This window comes from Gopherus evgoodei, chromosome 23 (genome assembly GCF_007399415.2).
Source record: "Gopherus evgoodei ecotype Sinaloan lineage chromosome 23, rGopEvg1_v1.p, whole genome shotgun sequence".
Taxonomy (NCBI): domain Eukaryota; kingdom Metazoa; phylum Chordata; order Testudines; family Testudinidae; genus Gopherus; species Gopherus evgoodei.
The window spans coordinates 11,458,807-11,480,934 of record NC_044344.1 but is presented as its reverse complement, the minus strand read 5'-3'; the positions used below and the strand labels follow the sequence as shown (position 1 = coordinate 11,480,934).

At 49.9% G+C, this 22,128-nt stretch overlaps 1 protein-coding gene across 3 annotated transcripts in view; it reads right to left on the bottom strand.

Moving 5' to 3' along the window:
* LOC115639125 (acid-sensing ion channel 2) overlaps positions 1 to 22,128 on the bottom strand; it is a 1,118,572-nt gene that overhangs the window by 102,061 nt on the left and 994,383 nt on the right. For all 3 annotated transcript variants that reach the window (XM_030541526.1, XM_030541525.1, XM_030541524.1), the window contains exon 3: positions 10,999 to 11,126. In XM_030541526.1, the coding sequence (XP_030397386.1) occupies positions 10,999 to 11,126 (128 nt within the window). The remainder of the gene's footprint in view (positions 1 to 10,998; positions 11,127 to 22,128) is intronic.

Genomic DNA, 22,128 nt, shown 5'->3' with positions numbered 1-22,128 from the left:
CCCAGCACCATGTCATGTTGAGAGCTGTAATGGTCACCTCGAAAACAGGTTGCTCTGCTCCCTATCCTGATTTTTGGGCATCCCATGTTAGGGAAAATTCAGACAACTCAAAGAGTCCAGAGGAGAGCAACAAATCGGATCAGAAGTTTAGAAGAGGAAAGGTTGAAATAACTGGCCATGTTTAGTCTAGAGAAGAGACAACCGAGGGAGGACCTGGATAACAGTCTTCCAATATGTTAAGGGCTGTTCTAAATAGGCTGGTGGTCAATTGTTCTTCGTGTGCCATGAGGCTAGGACAGGATGGGCTTAACCTGCAGCAAGGGAGATTTAGGTTAGTTATCAGGAAAAACCTCTTAACTAAAGGATACATACGCACTGTGACTGGATACCCAGGGAGGCTGTGGAATCCCCGTCATTGGAGGTTTTTAAGAATAGGCTGGACAAACACCTGTCAGAGATAGTCTAGGTCAGGGGTTGGCAACCTTTCAGAAGTGCTGTGCCGAGTCTTCATTTATTCACTCTAATTTAAGAGTTCGTGTGCCAGTCATACATTTTAACATTTTTAGAAGGTCTCTTTCAATAAGTCTATAATATATAATTAAACTATTGTTGTATGTAAAGTAAATAAGGGTTTAAAAATGTTTAAGAAGCTTCATTTACAATTAAATTAAAATGCAGAGTCCCCCAGACCGGTGCTCAGGTCCAGGGCACTGTGAGTGCCACTGAAAATCAGCTCACATGCCGCCTTCGGCACACGGGCCATAAGTTGCCTACCCCTGGTCTTGGTTTACTAGGTTCTGCTTCAGTGCAGGGGGCTGGACTGGTTGACCTCGTGAGGTCCCTTCCAGCCTCACATTTCTATGATGCTTCCCAACATCTCAGGCCTGCTTGTGGGGCTCACACTTATTCGAGTTTGGTAAGTGATTTGTGAGACACAGCTCATTAGAGATAAATGACTGCAGGGCCCTCCAGAAAAGCAGATTGCTACTTTTAACGATGTGAGGTGTGCGCCTCGGTACGTCCCCGCTGCTCCCAGACTCTCAGCTGGCATTTCAGAGACTCTGCTAAAGTTGACCAAAATATGCGCTAATCTCCTTTTCAACTTTAATGAGTTAGCTGCACAAATGCAAATGCTAGACTGGAGCTACCATTGATCTGAGGCACAATAATCACTGCCAAAGATTCTGCAGCTAATCAGTTTGGCTTCTATTCCTTCAGCAATTTCTTTATCACGCACTCTTTGCTATTGAAGGTACACATCAGATGCAACAGCGTCCATGGGGGAGGGGGCAGGCAGCAGAAAGAGGTGTGGGGGGGCGGGAAGGGACTGTTCATTTATTGCAGATGCAGAGGCTTGTGTTAAAGTGACACTGTCGGGAATTGAAAACCGCCCTCATCTGTACTAACACCAGCTCTTTGGATTAGTAAAACTGGAATAATAAAAAAACCCAAAATCTCATTCACCTGATGTCGCTATTTAGGCCAGTCCATCGTAGCTCTAAACCCACATTACCAAAGTAAGCACCTCACTCTTGAACATGGTTGCCAGGGTATCACTCTAACCACTGGGCAGTCCTTCTCCTCTTGTTCTGCTGGGTTGCTCTGTGCATTTCACACTCGGGAGGCCAATGAAAACAACTAGTCAGTTTCCTTTCTGCACTGTAGGTCTCTCTGGGGCCGGTATGCACCAGCAGAGTGTTGCAGTGAGCATCTGGTCAATTTGACTGCACCTTTCCGTTGGAAACTCCTTTGGGAAAACATCGTTGTTAGGCCTTGATTTCTGGCTTTGGAAATGGACAAAGCAAATCCACAGAAAACGAGAGGGAGGCTGGTCCAGTGGTTAGGGTGCTGGTCGGCCATGCCCTGCTAATGAGGGCCGAGAACTAAGACCGACAGCATAAATAGAAAATCAGATCAAGACGAGGGTTTTTTTTTAAATCGCTCCAGTTTTACTGGTCCAAAGCACTGGTATTAATTCAGTTGAGCGAGGTTTTCAATTCCCGACAGTTTCATTTTAGCCCAAGCCTCTGCACACTGTGGGTGTGTACAACCCCCCTACATACACACACCCTGTTTCTACTGCCTGTTCCCCTTCCCCATGGAAGTTGTAGCATCTGCTGTGTGCACTCTGTAGCAAAAAGAAATTGCTGGAGGAATGGGTGCCTAAGGCATGGTCTACACTAGGAAATTAGGTCCGTGTAATTACATCGTCCAAGGGTGTGAAAAATCCATGTCCCTGAGCGACGCACTTAAATCGACTTAACCCCTAGTGTAGACAGAACTAGGTCAGTGGGAGAATTCCCTGCCAACCTAGCTCCCACCTGTCGGGGGCAGGGGGGAGGGGGCGGCAGGATCTGCACCACTGCAGCATTGTAAGGGCAGACAAGCCCTAATGAATGAATTAGCAGCAGTTTGTTCAGTAATGAGTATCGCACCTTGAATCAACAGCCCCTGCAGTGCAGTGTACCGCCTTGCTGTGGCGATCTAACTCCCAATGTGAATAACCACTGCGTTCTCAGGCACGGAGCAGTGGGTTCACTCCGTGCTGTATGGAAGGGGAACATTCTTCCACACACGGGGTTTATTTTGATACACTGTAGCTGAATCTTGGCAAGGTGGATGAAAGGAGGGGAAGGAAAGCAAGTTGGTCCCATTCCTGCTGCCATTGCCCCAGCGTGCAGGAGGGGGCAGCACTGAGGGTCCCCCAAAATGGTGCAATCCCAGAGGCTCTGGGCATTCAGGTGTATGGTCAATATACACCTGGGTAGCACTGCCTGCTTGCAGCAGCTTCTCCCTGGAGGGTTGGACAGGCCTCAAGAGTCTGAGCCATAGACATGGGAAAGGGGAAGGTTTGGCAGGCAAACCCTGTGTTGATTAGAGAGCAGCGGTTCGATCCCTGAAGAGCTGTTGCCTATGCCCCAAAGAGCGTTTGATATGTTCAACTTGAAATGAGTTCTTGGTAGCTGAAGAATAAAATCAGCTCCTTTTCTAGAGCCCGCTGGACTTTCACACAAGATACAGAGAGGCAAAAACCCATTACTTGATCAACCAGAAGGAGCCGTTGCCCTTCCTTGGCTCTGGCCTACCAGAAAACTGGCACTGCAAGAACTTAATGGGTTGCAGTTCACACCTTCAATTACTTCACTGCAGGTCCATGCACTGACTTCAGTTAGCTCACCGTATTTCAGAATACAAACATCCATGCGCAGACTTGTACTGAAATAACAACCGGTGTGCATCAAACCTGCTGTGGTTATTTGGGTTCCAGGGTCCATGTGGTCCTTGGCTTACAGATATGTTTGGTGGTGAATTTCCACTGGTAAGTGGTAAATTGGGTGGTGAGTTTCCTTGAGTTAATCTGAGCTGAAACGGAACAGCTGTGGCTTTAACACCATGGACGACCAAAGAAACCCAACACCACCTGGAACTGGCTCTGAGTTTTTGAGTCCCATTGCATTGGAAGGAGAACACAAGGGCAGGAAGAACCTGAGAAGGGCAACGACGAAGGCAAAGAATAGAAGTTCCAGGAAAGAGCTTTATGCCACTGGCTGACTTTCGAGCTCCTAACAAGTATCCAGATCCAACAGCAATGTCACATCTCATTGATCAGACCAGGGATAGCGTATCGCTGCTGGGACACGAGGGAAGTGATGTGTTATGGGACGTGAAGGAAGTGATGTGTTATGAGCCGCCGGCCTCCCACCATTGGCGATAATAAATAATTGAAATATTGTCATGCACCCTGCAAGGAGACAAGTTGATTTACATAAACTCCTTTCCTCCAATCTCCATTGTCCTTCAACCCTGAGCCCCTATGGGCAGGGACTGTCCCTGCTTGAGTATCTGGAACGTGGCCAGCATATGGTGGGTTTACTGTAAGTGAGCAATTCTGATAGCCACCCTCTTGGGCCAAAGTAGATCTAGCTAGTTTGAGAGCCAGGCTGCCATAGCTGCTGGTTGTACCGACTCATCTCCTCTGGGGGGCAGCCACAGAGGGGACCTGTAACACACCCTCACCAGCCAGTTACACAATAACACGAAAACAACAATACTCTGAAGAGATGGCCACTGGGTCACCTTCCCCTTTGAGGACCGGGAGCCATCCAGCCCTGTTCATTTATCAGGCCCAGCTGAGAAGGTGTCGGGTGTTTTCTAGGAAGGTCTGAGAAAGCTCTGCTCGAAGGAGCTACAACAGGAGACAGGTCCCTGCAGTGGGCCCTGAAGCAGAGGGAAAGGAAAGGGCATATCAGGATGGAGAGGGCATATCTGTCTTTCAGGATGGAGGGAGCACATCTTCCTTTCAGGATGGAGACAAGCCAACAGGGGCTGTAACCCAGGGCCTACCTAGAGGAACTGTTTTGGGTTTGATGTTTTGACTAAGTTTTAAGGATAAAGCTGTGCCCAGAAAGAGACTTGGGGCATGGCAGTATGGCCTTCCTGGACCGGTCAAGAGAATCAACCTGTGTGAGGGGAAACAGAGGCATCAGCTGGCCTGCAGGGATGAAATCCCCTCTGTGGGCTCTGGCAAATGTAATAAAAACAATACAGTAAATGATCAAACCTTATGAAATCCAAAGAGAAAACAGTCAAGTGAGGGGTCATTATGAGATAATCCATACTGAAAACAACGGTAGTCATCAAATACCGTTGGAATAAAAATACACCTGGGGATAGAATGTCTGAGGTGGATATCAGGGAGGCAGTGAGCTCAGAGAATTTACGGGCAGTGCTATGAATCACCTGGCTAGGGAATCTTATCTAGCATCTAGTCCAATACCCTGAGGTTGCACTACAGTGTCCATCCGAGACAGAGACATCCAGTCTCGAGTTCAAGAATTCATGTGGAGAATCTATCACATCCTGAGATAAGTTGTGTTAAAAAAATGGTGCCTTGTTCCCGTTTTGAAGTGGTCTAGCTTCAGCTTCCAGCAGTCGGATCTCGTTTGGCCTTTATCTGCCGGACTGGAGAGTGTGTACTATCAGAAATCATCTCCCCTGTTAGGGACTTATCGAAAGTGAGCAACTTGCCTCTGAACCTCAGTAAGTTAAAAAGGTCTAGTTCTTTGAGCATCCACACAGCATTGTAAATATGGTTTACAATTGCTGGATCTGGGTCTCAGAACCTAGCTAGCATGTCCATGCTGCGCTAGGCAGACCCCAGTCACAGTGCGACTTGGCTATGACCCATCCCACTACAATGATCCTAGGAATCCAGTCCTGAGTGCTTGCTGACCAGAGTCAGATTGATTTGTGTGTGGATGGAAGAAGGGCTTAGGCTGAAACCTAAGTATGAGCCTGGACTTAACGTGCAGTGTAGACAGACCTTAACTCTCACCGTGAGGAACGTTTCCCAGACCTCAAATCATATTCACAGCCATTCTCTAAACCCTCTCCAATTTCTCTACATCCTTTGGAAGTGCGGCCACCAGAACTGGGCACAGTCTTGCAGTCAGAAGTACACCAATGCCATATACACAGGCAATATCACCTCCCTACTCCTACTCGATAGTCCCATGCTTATAATGATCACCCGTTCTAGCCATAGCAATCAATCACCAGATCGCCTGGCAACCCACGCATGGGTTGGTGAATCACAGATACCAGGACCAGGCTGAAAAGGATTTAAAAACATTTTAAAAAGCAGGGCCTGTTTAGTCTCATAAAAACATAAGAACGGCCATACTGGGTCAGAACAAAGGTCCATCCAGCCCAGTATCCCATCTACCAATAGTGACCAATGCCAGGTGCCCCAAAGGGAGTGACCCTAACAAGCATTGATCAAGTGATCTCTCTTGTGCCATCCATCTCCACCCACTGACAAACAGAAGCTAGAGACACCATTCCTTACCCATCCTGGCTAATAGCCATTAATGGACTTAACCTCCATGAATTTATCTAGTTCTCTTTTAAACCCTGTTATAGTCTCAGCCTTCAAAATCTCCTCAGGAAAGGAGTTCCACAGGTTGACTGTGCGCTGTGTGAAGAAGAACTTCCTTTTATTTGTTTTAAACCTGCTGCCCATTAATTTCATTTGGTGGCCCCTAGTTCTTATATTATGGGAACAAGTAAATAACTTTTCTTTATTCACTTTCTCCACACCACTCATGATTTTGTATACCTCTAACATATCCCCCCTTAGTCTTCTATTTTCCAAGCTGAAATGTCCTAGCCTCTTTAATCTCTCCTCATATGGGACCCATTCCAAACCCCTAATGATTTTAGTTGCCTTTCTCTGAACCTTTTCTAATGCCAGTATATCTTTTTTGAGATGAGGAGACCACATCTGTACATAGTATTCGAGATGTGGGCGTACCATGGATTTATATAAGGGTAATAAGATATTCTCTGTCTTATTCTCTACCCCTTTTTAAATTATTCCTAACATCCTGTTTGCTTTTTTGACTGCCCCTGCACACTGCGTGGACGTCTTCAGAGAACTATCCACGATGACTCCAAGATCTCTTTCCTGATTAGTTGTAGCTAAATTAGCCTCCATCATATTGTATGTATAGTTGGGGTTATTTTTCCCAATGTGCATTACTTTACATTTATCCACATTAAATTTCACTTGCCATTTTGTTGCCCAGTCACTTAGTTTTGTGAGATCTTTTTCAAGTTCTTCACAGTCTGCTTTGGTCTTAACTAGTTTGAGCTGTTTAGTATCACCTGCAAACGTTGCCACCTCACTGTTTTTTTTCCCTCAAGAAAAGAAGACTGGGCTAGGTGGGAACCTGATAAGTCTTCAAATATATGAAGAGGTGTTACAGAGGTGCTGGAACTTAGTGTGCTGGGGGGGTGGCAGCCCCCCTTGGCTTGAAGTGGTTTCCATCATATGCAGGGTTTACAGTTTGGTTCAATGGCTTTCGGCACCCCAGGGCTGTTATCAAGAGGACGGGGATCAATTGTTCTCTATCTCCACTGAAGGTAGGACAAGGAGTAATGGGCTTAATCTGCAGCAAGGGAGATTTAGTGGAGATATTAGGAAAAATGTTCTAACTGTCAGGGCAGTGAAGCTCTGGAACGGGCTTCCATGGGCAGTTGGGAAATCCCCATCCCTGGACGTTTTGAAGAACAGGCTGGACAAGCCCCACTCAGGGATGATCTAGGTTTTTTGGTCCTGCCTGAGCGCAGGGGGCCTGGACATGCTCTCCTGGTGAGGTCCTGTCATAAACAGATAGTTAAGGGTTAACGTCTCTTTTACCTGTAAAGGGTTAACAAGCTCAGTGAACCTGGCTGACACCTGACCAGAGGACCAATAGGGGGACAAGATACTTTCAAATCTTGGTGGAGGGAAGTCTTTGTTTGTGCTTTTTGGGTTGTTCTTTGTCATCTCTTGGGGCTAAGAGAGGCAGACGTGCAACCAGTTTTCTCCAATCTTTCTAAAACAGTCTCTCATGTTAAAAAATAGTAAGTACTAGATAGAAGGCGGATTAGTCTTTATGGTTGTTTTATTTGCAAATGTGTATTTTTGCTGGAAGAATATTTTACCTCTGTTTGCTGTAACTTGTACTTAGGCTGGGGGGGAAGGAGTCCCTCTAGTCTATATAAGCTGAAGCCCTGTAAACATTGTCCATCCTGGTTTTACAGAGATAGAAAAAGTAAAAACTTTCTTTTATTAAAAGCTTTCTTTTTTTAAGAACCTGACTGATATTTTTTTTCTTGTGCAAGACCCAGGGGAATTGGGGGTCTGGACTCACCAGGGATTGGTGGGGAAAAAAGAGAGGGAGGGAAATGTTAATTCCTCTCTGTTTTAGGATCCAAGGAGTTTGGATCAGTGTATATCTCAGGGTAACCCAGGGAGGGGAAAATCTGGGCGGGGGAAGGAGGGGAAATGGTTTATTCCTCTTTGTTTTAAGACCCAAGGGATTTGGGTCTTGGGTTCCCCAGGGAAGGTTTTTGGGGGACAAAAAGTGTACCAAACACTATATTTTAGTTGGTGGCAGCGTTATCAGATCTAAGCCAGGAATTAAGTTTAGAGGGCTACATGCAGGTCCCCACTTTCTGGATGCTAAAGTTCAAAGTGGGAATAAGACCTTGACAGGTCCCATCCAGCCTGACCTGTCTCTGATGCTACCAAATAAGGCAAAGGCCTAGGCCGTTCTTTCCAAGCCAGGAGGCTACTCTCAGACACTTCCGCCACTCTGTATGGGAAGGGGGTGACTTGGGCGTTACCACGCTGAGCACAGCAGCGCCGAACTTCTGTGACCCCCGTTCCTAGGCATGTACAAGCCAGCAAGCTGAGCAGGAAGCCACCTAAACTAGCCAACAGGAAAGGTCGAGAAAGCAGCCGAAGCCCCACCCATCATAAGGATGTAGGGCCCTAACTCTGGGCCAGAGGGAGGCATCTCCCTCCACTTGGGATTCACAGCCAGAAGGTGGGTGTTTACGTCACGTCAGTCGTTCTCCAAGACAAACGGAGGAAGTGCCTCTCTGCTAACATTTCTACCAGTGGTTAGTGCGCTCCCCCCAAGCGTGGGAGACCCAGGTTCCCCCCTCGGGCTTGCTGTGAAGAAGAGATTTAAACTTGCCCTAACCCCTAGGTTAGAGGGTCATCTGGGGCAGGCTCTCAATCTTTCCTGTCAAAGCTGTTCCGCAGTGGGACCGGACTTTGGGTCTGCCACCTCCCGGCAGGTGCCCAAATGGCACCTCAAAGTCATTCTACCTCTCTCTGGACCACATTTTTCTATTGTCTCCTTTCAAATTTTAGATCAATTTTTCTTTTAAAGGTAAAAAAAAACCCAAAACCTTGAAAAGAAAACATTTCCTTTTGAGTGGAACTAAATGCTATTGTTCTGACTATTTGGGTTTCGTACAGCCCTCCCCAGGGGTAATGAGCCCCTCCGACATGCTACCGTCAGCCTCCAGTTCATCCACTCCAGAAATAATCTGTGTGTTACCCACCCTCTCCCCTCCCACAATCCTGCCAGGTTAGAATTTCACACACACTTGTTTCAAATGACAGGCAATGAATAAAAGCCTCTCCGACTGTCACACATCCAGACCTGAGGGTGGGGGTGCTGTCAGGGATTCGTTATTCCAGTGAGTCATAGGGAGGATCACAGACTGAGTTAACAGCAGCAAATCAGCTTCCCTAGCAAAGCCTAGCTTCTAGCCAGAGTTGCACAAATCAGCCTTTGGCCTGTGTTCACCCACGCTTCCAGCTTACTGTGCGAACAGCCGGCAGGGGATATGTGCAAAGATCTTGGGTGCACACAGGGAACTTCCTCTGGGTGATTACTCCCCACTGGTCTCCTCTTTTGCTCTGGAGTGCTACCGGATTTGAGATAGAGTTTTCACCCTCTGGGCTCAGCTGGCCACTTGGAATGGAAGCAGAGTTCTCCAGCCGGCTGGCACGTTCTCTTCCCCAGTCACAAGGGGGAGCTGTGCGTTTGTAAGACCAGCAGGGCAGATTCCACACCCTGTCTTCAGTCTTGCAGAATCCTCCCAGACAGCACAAAACACCAGCTATGGAGAGCAGGCAATGACAGACAAATGAGAATTTCTATATACAGATTTTTAGCCATTGGTCGTTACCATAAGTACTAGTATGGAACTCCAGTGGGCCTGGTTCTTTTCTACACTAAGGCCTCATTGCACTGCAAGCTTTAGAGGGGGTATACGGTATATTTATACTCACGTTAATACCCGTTTGCACAGCTAGGTCTGTGTACAGCAGCTTTCCTGTAGACGGCCATCGGACCCGTGTGTCTCATACGGACTTCATTAATATGGACAAGCCAGTTTGGATAAAATAAACTAGTTATTGCTGGAGATGGGGAAAGGCTTTGGCTAATGCTAGTCTTCATTTTCAAACATGTCCCGGTTCTGATCAGGAGGCAGAGATGTCAACATTCTGGAAGGAAATTTGTTTCTATGCAATTTTCAGGTTGGTTCTGCTGACTTCAAAGGTGAGGGCACGTGTCAGACAGAAGGAAACCTATGTCTGCCCAGCGCCAGGGGCAGCCCCTTTGCCCCACTGAAACTTTACATTTTACAGCCATCATCCAAGCCAAGAAACAAGCCAACATTTATGCACAGGGCTTCACTCCTAATTCTGCAGCCAACTCTTCAGCACTCAATTTTCCCCTTCGTAGCCTGAGATCCCATAACGAGGTAAAATGCCAGCAAGCTTGCATTCAGGGCCGCCAAGAGCAGGTTTGGGCCCCGGTGAAAAATTTTTTTCGGGTCCCTCAGCAAGGGCGGACTGGCTAAACAGGGCTGACGAAGCCGGGGAAGCCCTTCCGGACCACCAGGCCCCGGTAATTTATACCAGCTTCCCCCCCCCTCGTCGGCCCTGCTCGCATTCAAGGGATAGGGTTTAAATATGCAACTCAATAGTTTTCAAGTTGGAGGTTGCAAGCCAGCACTCTATCCACCATGCTGGTTTTGTCCCAAAGATAAAGGACCTCTCCGTTTTCAAACAGAAATGGCAACATCTACTCAGAGCCCAGACTGGACACTTGCAGGATTGGCAGAGGTTTTTCTGATCAGCACCTTTCTCTTCTTCCCCACCCCCAGTGAAAACAAATACCTCCCACCAAATCCCCCTTCCCCATCTGTGCTTGCTCCATGGATTTCTTTGTCGTCGGGGGTGTTTTAGGTAAATTCAACAGTGATCCGATTTGCTGCTGAAATTAAAAACTGGGAGAAATACACATCACCAATTTCCCTGGGCAGCTGGGAGCAGTGGGGGTAGCACCAGGCAGGGAGAATGAGCAGCACAGAGATAAGAGCCGGAGACGTGAATAAGCAGCCGCACCCAAGTTTGTGTGACATTTGTCTCCTGACAGCATGGTGACTGCACACCTTGGGCTACTCAGTGGCCTGTTCAGAGTAGCAGCCTCATTAGGGTAGGTTCTACCCCTCCTGGAAGTGCAGGGAAAACAGGATTAGGGGAGTCGCTTCAGGAAAGGATCTCTCCATCTCTCCCCTTAGAAGTGACTCACCATAGGAAAATGTTTGATAGTCCCCACTCCACACATCAAATTACAGACTCACCCGTTGCTCCTGTGTGGCGACAAAGGTCTGAAATCCAGGGGCCACTCCGAAGCCAAGTTCTTGGACAAAGGGCGGCTCCGACTGGCTGTGGATCTGAACTTTGACTCCAGCTTCAAACGTCGTTTCCTCTAAAAAGAGAAGCAGGAATGCTACGTCACCAGAGGAAGAACAGGTTCGCTAACTGGCCGCCATGGCTCTGAGGGTCGCATGCAGATTTAAAAGGGAGCTTGTGCGTCGGATCATGTTTGGAATCGTTACTACATCGTTACAACCAAAAGGGGTTGGGATGAATTTATTATGCTGGCAAACGTGCTGTTCAGGGAGGAGGGGAGAAATCACCATGTGCTACTTGTCCACTCAGTGGTGTTTCACTGCAGGGCTCTTTGATGGACACTGCGGGAGAGAATCAGGACCATCCTTTGTGGGTGAACCAAGCAGACTCTGGATTTGTCATTTCGCGGGGTTAATCTGGCTCCCATTTGCAGATGCTGCTGCGGGCCATTGAAACATCAATAGCCTTTCCAGACCCAGAGCACAGAGTGGCCCGTTCTGTGGGTTTCTTCCCCCTTGGTAGCAGCTGCGTTATGGCAGGTTCCACAACTCCTAAATGTGGAGTTCTAGGGACGCGGGGCGGTGGGGTTTGCAGATAAGATGCCCTGTCTCCTGAAGAGGCCAGGCCATTGTCCAGACAACCTCTGTCTCTTTCTGATGTTTGAGGTACCCAAGGGACCACCGCTATTTCCTACCAGGCAGAAATCTGGTTTGAAATATATTTCCCGTATTAGGTAAGCTTCCCCCACCCCAAAAAACCCACATATGTTAAAAGAACATTACTTGTGGCACGTTTTCACTTCTGGCAGTGTAGAGAGTATCCCAGCTAGCACAGTACAAATAGTAGTGTAGACAGTGACGCACTGCTTTGGAGGGTAGAGTACAGACACACCTGAACCCTAGAGTATATACCCAGCACGGCTCTCGACACGCCCAAACAGTGCCTCCCCCATCTGCACTGCTATTTCCAGCAGTGTAGTGTCCCACAGCCTCCCTGCTGCTCCAGCCGTGGGGGAAGACTCTGACTGGAGGAAGGTAGAGAAGAAAGGCTCCAGCAGCACCCCACTGCCAGAGCTTTTCCCGGCTTCCTTCCTCCTACCAGAGCATTTCACTGCCACGTATAGCTACATGCATCCTAGGGGCCACCACAAGTGTGGACAAAGCCTTAGGCTGCAAGGTCAAGCACTTGAAAATATAGGAAATGCCAGGTTTACACAGATGTCTGGACAACTTTGATTCTTCCGCCTTGTGGGTCCATCATTTGAACTGAACAAGCCAGGGGGTCTGTGGAAAATATACTATGTAATCATGTCATTAAAGATCATGGGTACAATTTTCAAAGGTGTCTCAGTGATGTAAGAGTGCAAAGGTTAGGGTTTGTCTACCCATGAAAATTAATCCAGAATAAAGTAGGGTGTGAATTTAAGGCAGATTAACTATTCTCGATTAACTCTACACGTGGAGACTATTTCAGAACAACAGTGCCTTATTCGGAATTAGCTTAATCCACTTTGGAAGTGGATTAAGCTAATTTGGAATAACACTTGTATTCTGAAATAACTCCCTGTGTAGACAAACCCTAAGGCAGTTAGGAGCTAAATTCCATTGATTTACACTAACTGGGCATTTGGGAAACTGGGAGCAATTAGTCCAATATGCTCTGAAGTTTACGTTCACAAATTCCCCCATAATAAACATAACTTCCCGAGAGCACTGGCTGGCTCTCCTGATTACACAGCATTGCCAGGCTTCCCCAAAGCACAGTCCGCTCAGCAGAGCTGCAGGAGAGCAGCAAACAGAACCCAGGAGCTTGGTAGAACTACAGCTGACCTTCAAGTTAACCAAGAATTTCAGCTGGCCAGGGCTCAAAAAAACCAAGGTTTCAGTGCTTATCAATTGGGAATTTTGCACGTGTCAACCATCGGACTTCAACGCTTAACAGTCATGGGGGAGTTGAAGCTTGTGATGTCAGAAAGTTCCTTTCCACTAGATTCACAGTAAACCCACATACTTGGCTGACAGCTTCTAGGTCATGGTGATGTGAGCATTCTGAAGAGGCCCATCCCCCCCGTGGCTACCATGAGATGTTCAGAAGCCCCCACCCCCGTCCCTCTTTTCACAATTCACTCTGGAAAGACACATTAAGTGGAACATTAAAGTTGATATTTAAACCTAGGAGAGGCAGCAATCCTCAAGTTATAACCCTGCCCCCCAGCTCTCCTTCCTTTTGTCAGAAGTCTGCCCCTGCCTTCGCTTTGGACTTTTTCCTTTGCATTCTACTTAAGTTACTATGTTGGCTAGCGAGTGAGAAGGCGCAGTTTGGAAAGCAGCAATGGCCAAAAGCCATTTGGGGAGGTAGGGGGCAGAATGGAGTGGACAGTGAATTAGATAAAAGTGCAACGTGGCGTGGAGATGCACTTTTGTGCACATCGTGTCATGCAAGAGCTCCTCTATTCAGCACTGGTGGTGCTGCGCCCAGAACACAGTTCTAGGCACGGACAAATTGGAGGCAGCTCAGCAAAGTGCAACAGACGTGGGTCCTGCACATAATGAATCTGCTGATCTCTGGTGCTGGATGTTCTCTAAGTTCTGACCTCCTGATAATTACTATTACTGGAATATTACATCATTTAAAAAAATATCTTAACGTACAAGAACTTTAAGCACAAAAAAGGGAAAGCTACTGCCTCAAATTTATCACCAGGGGTCACCAATAAATCCTGACTATGAACCCATAGGTTTGGGTAGCCAGGAGTTTTCCTGCATATTAAATGCTCAAATGCACTGGTTCTCCTTTGACTTTCTTTGTGCCTAGGAGCACTGCCTGTTGGAGGTTGCAGATCATGATGTCTCACACTCCTAATGTGTCCCTAAACTGCATATTCATGCCCTGAGAGTCTCACAAGGTGCTACAATAATCACTGGATTATCTTTGTTCTAGTTTTCCATAATTGGTCCACTTCCTGGTAGAATTGTTCATATGTCATCACCTCCTTGTTTGCATTTCTGTCTGCTGGGATGGCAATATCAATTAACACGGTTTGGTTGGCCTTTTTTAATACAGCACCTATGTCCAGCCTGAACTGTTAGGTCTGTGGCAACTGCCAGATCCTATAAAATCTCATCCTCTTCATTCTCTAGTGCGCTTTTGATCTGGTGGTCGTAACATTGCCCAGTTCATTTAAATCCATACTGAGGCTCCAATGCAGGCACTTGGCAGCCTCATTGTATCTGTTCCTATATTCTCTCCCAGCCAGGCTTCTGCAGGAGCTCAATACCTGCTCCACTGGTTTTTCCTTTTCGGAACATGCTCTGCAGTTTGGGGAGCAGTTCTGTCGGGCAGTTATGTTGCAAACTTAATTAAGCCTTATGGACTGACTGCTCTTGGCCATTCACAGTAAGGCTCTCTGTCTCTCTCTTGAGAGGACTTCTACAAGCCAGGAGTTTGTTCAACTTCGATCACTAATAGGCTGTCTCTCCCTCCACCACTGCACGTGCACTGATTTCTGTGTAAATCTTTTGTCTTCCTTTGTTGATTTGGTTTCTCCTTTCTTTGATGCTTTCTTGGCCTAGGATGCACACTCAGCCCTCTCTTGTTATCGTGATGATGTTAGCTTTCATTCTGGTCAACTCTTCATGTATTTTGAGGATATAGTCTTCATTCTCGATTGCTTCCTCCACCAATAGCAGACCTTTAACTCCATCACATCATCGGATGTATGTCCTGTCCGCGTCTTGATTGGTATGCATTACTCTATGAATCCGTCCAATCTGGAGGGAATATCTGGCACTGGGTGCAGCTCAACAGAACGCGACTTTGATGCAGAGGATGGAAGAAAAGCGAGAAAGAAGGAAGCCATGTGCTGTAAATTTGGACTCCAACTCAGACAACACATGCATCTGTGAAATTTGTAACAAGCTATGTCGTTCTCAAATTGGGCTTGTCAGCCATAATATGATTCATGAGGCACCTGACTAGACCTCTTAGGCATATACCATGATCCAATGGATGGATGCTTGCCTATAATAATAATGAATCGCTAGGAGTTTTCTTGTTTGGATATTCATTTTTTTCTTCTCTTCTTCATGTCACTTGATCACTCCAGCAGTGTACAGTATTACAGGCATCGTCCACATATTAAAACCTAAGATAAAATTCTTTGAGTTTTGTCCTTAGAGTATATCTTAGTCATCTGTAATATCCTTTCCTCACTTTTTTCTTTGACTTCCTTCTGTAGTAACTCAGACAGTTCCCTGATTCCAAGCTGAGAGATATCTTGGCAAATACCCTCATCAGTTTGTATGCCGTCTGATTGTACCAGTTTGCCCATCTTTACAGACCCCACTCCACACTGAGCCAAGCCAACCTGAAACTTTGTATAGTCAAACTTTTCGACATATGTCATCAGTCTCTGCATCTCCTTTTGTGACCATCCATACAGTTTCAGATCATCCATGTATTATAAGTTTCAGAGTAGCAGCCGTGTTAGTCTGTATCCGCAAAAAGAACTCATGTATTACAAGTGGTTAACTGGCTGTTGCTCTTCGCTGATAATAAGCACAAACTATCTCACAAAGCATCTGTGTTAGCGCCAGCATCGCTACTATGAACAGCACTGGTGATAAGGGATCCCCTGAAAAGTTTCCTCTTTTAATTTGGATATAAGAGCGGCCACACAGGATCAGACCAAAGATCCATCCAGGCGAGTGTCCTGTCTTCCGACAGTGGCCAATGCCAGATGCTTCACAGGGAATGACTAGAACAGGTAATCACCAAGTGAATGATCACTGAGCGGCGATGTGATGGTGTGGACTCATTGCTGTGGTGCCTCCTGCTAGCTGTCCTGGGAATTAGCTTTGTTCGCTAGCATGCCTTCATCTGGTGATGTCTTGCTGCCGTCACTTCTGCTCCAGGACCCGTGTCACTCCCAGGACCACGGCATCTTCTTCCGGACACAGCCCTCCGGCTGTGCCGCACTCGGTTCTCCTTCCTTTCCAGGGGACTGGCAATCCACTGTCCAGCCGCTTTCTTCTCAGTGGCGGCAAAGGCGTGGAGGGGGGAAACACAGGCACACCCAGTACTCCAGGTCATGGCCCAGAGACCTTATAGCTGCGTCCCACGTGCTGCATCCTGTGTGCTGCGTCCCCTCCAACCCTGCAGTCTATTTCCCCAGGCCAGCCCCCTGCAGCCCTTAGCACCTTCTCAGGGTCTCAGTCTGTCAGCAGGCAGCCGGTCCTCCCTCCTTGAGCTCCATGGAGTGACTGAAGCTGCTCCGCCCAGTAGCCCTTCTTATATGGCACAGCCCAGTCTTGATTGGCTGCCCCATAAGCCCTCTCCTGATTGGCTGCCTCCTGCCCAGCCTCCAAACGATTGCTTTAACCCCTCATGGGGCAGTGTGGGGCAGACGCCCCATCACAAGTGAACAGAAGGGAAGAAAACAGGGAGTTTGCCTGGGAACCATCCGAGAGACTAGATGATCACATTGGTCCCTTCTGATCCTAGAATCTATGAGTCTATGAGTGGAGCTATGGTGAGTGCGGCAGTAGTGGGGCTGTGTTGTGAGCTGGTGGGGTGAGTATCCGAGTGTCCGTCTGCTGGGACCATTTGTCGGACTGGTGCTAGGTGCAGGGACTGTTTGACTGTGTGGTTGTCTGTTTGAAAAGTGTGAATTGGGAGCAGGGCCGTCCCTAGCTATTTTGGTGCCCTAGGCAGCCCCGCCTGCAAAGGAAGGGGGAGGGGGCTGTGTGGGGCCCCAAGCCGCCATGGGGGAGACTGGGGAAGGCTGTGTGGGGCGGGGCAGGGCGAGGGTGGGAAGAGGCAAGGCTGGGGCGGAGCAGGGGCAGGGTGGGGGGGGAACAGGCAGGGCTGGGGCGGAGCAGGGGCAGGGCGGGGGGGAAGAGGCAGGGCTGGGCCAGAGCAGGGGCAGGGAGGGGTGGGAAGAGGCAGGGCTGGGGCAGAGCAGGGGCAGGGTGGGGGGGAAGAGGCAGGGTTGGGGCAGAGTAGGGCAGGGAGGGGGGAAGAGGCAGGGCTGGGGCGGAGCAGGGGCAGGGCGGGGGGGGGAAGAGGCAGGGCTGGGGCAGAGCAGGGGCAGGGCAGGGGTGGGAAGAGGCAGGGCTGGGGTAGAGCAGGGGCAGGGTTGGGGGGGAAGAGGCAGGGCTGGGGTAGAGCAGGGGCAGGGAGGGGTGGGAAGAGGCAGGGTTGGGGCGAGCAGGGGCAGGGCGGGGGGGAAGAGGCAGGGCTGGGGTGGAGCAGGGGCAGGGAGGGGTGGGAAGAGGCAGGGTTGGGGCGAGCAGGGGCAGGGCAGGGGGGAAGAGGCAGGGCTGGGGCGGAGCAGGGGCAGGGTGGGGGGAAGAGGCAGGGTTGGGGCGGAGCAGGGGCAGGGCGGGGGGGAAGAGGCAGGGCTGGGGCGAGCAGGGGCAGGGCGGGGGGGAAGAGGCAGGGCTGGGGTGGAGCAGGGGCAGGGAGGGGTGGGAAGAGGCAGGGTTGGGGCGAGCAGGGGCAGGGCGGGGGGGAAGAGGCAGGGCTGGGGCGGAGCAGGGGCAGGGTGGGGGGAAGAGGCAGGGTTGGGGTAGAGCAGGGGCAGGGTGGGGGGGAAGAGGCAGGGTTGGGGCAGAGCAGGGGCAGGGTGGGGGGGAAGAGGCAGGGTTGGGGCAGAGCAGGGGCAGGGTCGGGGGGAAGAGGCAAGGCTGGGGCAGAGCAGGGGCAGGGTCGGGGGGAAGAGGCAGGGCTGGGGCGGAGCAGGGGCAGGGTGGGGGGAAGAGGCAGGGTTGGGGTAGAGCAGGGGCAGGGTGGGGGGGAAGAGGCAGGGTTGGGGCAGAGCAGGGGCAGGGTGGGGGGGAAGAGGCAGGGTTGGGGTAGAGCAGGGCAGGGTGGGGAGGAAGAGGCAGGGTTGGGGCAGAGTAGGGCGGGGGGGAAGAGGCAGGGCTGGGGCGGAGCAGGGGCAGGGCGGGGGGGGGAAGAGGCAGGGCTGGGGCAGAGCAGGGGCAGGGCGGGTGGGGAAGAGGCAGGGCTGGGGCAGAGCAGGGGCAGGGTGGAGGGGGAAGAGGCAGGGCTGGGGCAGAGCAGGGGCAGGGTCGGGGGGAAGAGGCAAGGCTGGGTCGGATCAGGGGCAGGGCTGGGGGGAAGAGGCAAGGCTGGGGCGGATCAGGGGCAGGGCTGGGGGGAAGAGACAAGGCTGGGGCGGAGCAGGGGCAGGGAGGGGTGGGAAGAGGCAGCATTGGGGTAGAGCAGGGGCAGGGTGGGGGGGAATAAGCGGGGCTGGGACAGAGCAGGGGCAGGGAGGGGTGGAAAGAGGCAGGGCTGGGGCAGAGCAGGGGCAGGGAGGGGTGGGAAGAGGCAGGGTTGGGGTAGAGCAGGGGCAGGGCGGGGGGGAACAGGCGGGGTTGGGGTAGAGCAGGGGCAGGGAGGGGTGGGAAGAGGCAGGGCTGGGGCAGAGCAGGGGCGGGGCGGGGGGGAAGAGGCAGGGTTGGGGTAGAGCAGGGGCAGGGAGGGGTGGGAAGAGGCAGGGCTGGGGCAGAGCAGGGGCGGGGACCTTGTGGAAGAGCTGGAGCGGGGCTGGAGCAGCACGCAGCTGCCCAGGGCACCAGGAAATGTGGTGCCCCAAATTTCCTGGTGCCCTAAGCAGCTGCGCACTTTGCCTATGTGTAAGGATGGCCCTTATTGGGAGTGTTGTTCCAGGTGGGCCTTGACTGGTTGATTGGAGAGAAGACTTCGAGGTGGGGCAACTGCTTTGAGCCAGCAGACTTACAGAAAAGCAGACAGTTGCGAGTGGTGAAACAGAGGAGAGATAAACAGAGGGAGTTTGCCTTGGGGGAGTTCCCACAGAGCTTTTGCCTTTCAGGGTTCTGTGAGCAGTAAATACAACACCTGAAGAGGCTCTTAGAGGGAAGACAATATGGATAGTGAACGATCAGCAGTTTGACCTGCACAGGATGAGACATGTTTGTCTTTCTCCCAGAGGAGAGAAGCCAACTTCATCTGTACGAAGTGCAAGTTGGTCTCCATATTGGAGGAGAAGGTTAAAGGACTAGTGACCCAATATCAACCCTGCCCTGCATCAGAGAAAATGAAGACTTTCTGGATAGAAGTCAGCGTTTGGTACTGCAGGCACAGCATGCTGAAGACTCAGAGAGGGCAGTGCACAATGGGGAAGAAAATCAGCAGGATGTGACCTCCAGGAGAAGAAAGAGGAGAACCCATGTACCCCCAGTGCAGAAGACGTAAGAAACCATTATCAGGCTCTCTGCAAAGGAGGGAAGGGATGCATTGTACTAGGGATGGGGGTTCCACGACCACCACTCCCAAGAGAAGGAGACAGGTGGTGGTTGTCGGGGACTCCCTCCTAAGGGGGATGGAGTCATCTGTCTGCCATCCAGACCGGGAAACTCGAGAAGTGTGCTGCATACCTGGAGCTAGAATTCAGGATGTGATGGAGAGTCTGCTGAGCCTTAGATCAAGCCCTTGGACTGCTACCCTTTCCTACTTCTCCATGTGGGCACCAATTATACTGCCACGATTCGTCGGGGGATGGGGACCTAAGCCCTGAGGTAAGTGGGGAAGTGGGATACAGGGAGGAAACACAAGGAGGAGGGTGCAACAGGGGAGGCCTCCTGATTCATACTGAGAAAGCAGGGCAACTGACTAGTTATCTTAGGTGGCTGTACACGAACACAAGAAGCCTGGGAAACAAGCAGGAAGAACTAGAAGTCCTGGCACAGTCAAGGAACTATGATGTGATTGGAATAACAGAGACTTGGTGGGGTAATTCACATGGCTGGAGCACTGCCACAGATGGGTATAAACTGTTCAGGAAGGACAGGTGGAGGAGAAAAGGTGGAGGAGTTGCACTGTATGTAAGAGAGTGGTAGGACTGCTCAGAGTTCCAGTATGAAACTGGAGAAAAGCCTGTTGAGAGTCTTTGGTTACATTTAAAGGCGAGAACAACAAGAGTGATGCCATGGTGGGCATCTGCTATAGACCTCCAGACCAGGAGCATGAGGTAGACAAGTGTTTCTTCGGAAAACTAACAGAAGTTTCCAGATCACAGGGTCTGGTTCTCATGGGGGCTTCAGTCACCCTGATGTCTGCTGAGAGAGCAATACAGCAGTGCACAGACAATCCAGGAAGTTTTTGCAGAGTGTTGGGGGCAACTTCCTGCTGCAAGTGCTGGAGGAACCAACTAGGGGCCAATCGCCTCTTGACCTGCTGCTCGCAAACAGGGAAGAATTGGTAGGGGAAGTAGAAGTGGGTGGCAACCTGGGCGGCAGTGACCATGGGATGGTCGAGTTCAGGATACTGACCAAAGGAAGAAAGGAGAGCAGCAGAATATGGATCCTGGACTTCAGAAAAGCAGACTTTAAGTCCCTCAGGGAACTGATGAGCCGGATCCCCTGGGAGGCTAATATGAGGGGGAAAGGAGTCCAGGAGAGCTGGCTGTATTTTAAAGAACCCTTATTTAGGGCGCAGGAACAAACCATTATGATTTGCAGAAAGAATAGCAAACATGGCAGGCCACCAGCTTAGCTTAACAGAGAAATCTTCGCTGAGCTTAAATACAAAAAGGAAGCTTACAAGAAGTGGAAACTTGGCCAGATGACTAGGGAGGAGTATAAAAATATTGCCAGAGCATGCAGGGGTGTAATCAGGAAGGCCAAAGCACAATTGGAGTTGGATGTGAAGGACAACAAGAAGGGTTTCTACAGGTATGTTAGCAACAAGAAGAAGGTCAGGGAAAGTGTGGGACCCTTACTGAATGAGGCACGCAACCTAGTAAGAGATGATGTGGAAAAAGCTGAAGTACTCAATGCTTTTTTTGCCTCAGTCTCCACAAGCAAGGTCAGCTCCCAGACTGCGCCACTGGGCAGCACAGCATGGGGAGGAGGTGAGGAGCCTTCACTGGTGAAAGAACAGGTGAAGGACTATTTAGAAAGGCTGGATGTGCACAAGTCCATGGGGCCGGATGCGCTGCGTCCGAGGTTGCTAAAGGAGTTGGCGGATGTGATTGCAGAGCCATTGGCCATTATCTTTGAAAACTCGTGGCGATTGAGGAAGGTCCCTGACGACTGGACAAAGGCAAATATAGTGCCCATCTTTAAAAAAGGGGAGAAAGAGAATCTGGGGACTACAGACAGGGCTGCCCTTAGGATTTATGGGGCCCTATTGTTGTACAGACAAAACTACATAGAATCTTTTCAGGGGGAAGACAAAGATGCCACATTTATTATGATAACAATTTGATTTATCACCAATAACTAATATCTTAATCCTTATACACACACATTATAGCTAATACCTATACACAGACACACACACATTCACACACACACACACATATCCATCAGATGTAGGTCTGGCAGGCTGGAGGCTTTTTCAGTTTTAAGTACTAGATCCCCTCCGGAGGTAGACTCACAAGGCTGCAGCAGCCAGCTGGGGTGGGAGCCTGAAGGCAGGGTCACAACAGGGCTAGGAAGAGGTGGGAGGTTGTAGTACACTAAAACCCAGAGGTGCCCCAAATTTTCAGGTGTCCTAAGCAGCCACGTATGCCTAAGGATGGCCCTGACTACAGACTGCTCAGCCTCACTCAGTCCCCAGAAAAATCATGGAGCAGGTCCTTAAGGAATCCATTTTGAAACACTCGGAGGAGAGGAAGGTGATCAGGAACAATCAACATGGATTTACAAAGGGCAAGTCATGCCTGACCATCCTGATTGCCTTCTGTGATGAGATAACGGGCTCTGTGGATATGGGGAAAGTGGTGGACCTGATATATCTTGACTTTAGCAAAGCTTTTGATACTGTCTCCCACAGTATTCTTGCCAGCAAGTTAAAGAAGTATGGGCTGGATGAATGAACTATAAGATGGCTAGAAAGCTGGCTAGATCATCAAGCTCAATGGCTCGATGTCTAGTTGGCAACCAGTATCAAGCAGAGTGCCCCAGGGGTTGGTCCTGGGGCCGGTTTTGTTCCATATCTCATAACTGATGCTCCATGATTTTTCCAGGGACTGAGGCGAAGCTGGCCGGTCTGTAGTTCCCTGGGATTCACCTTCTTCCCTTTTCCTCTGTTCTGTGCACTCCCCC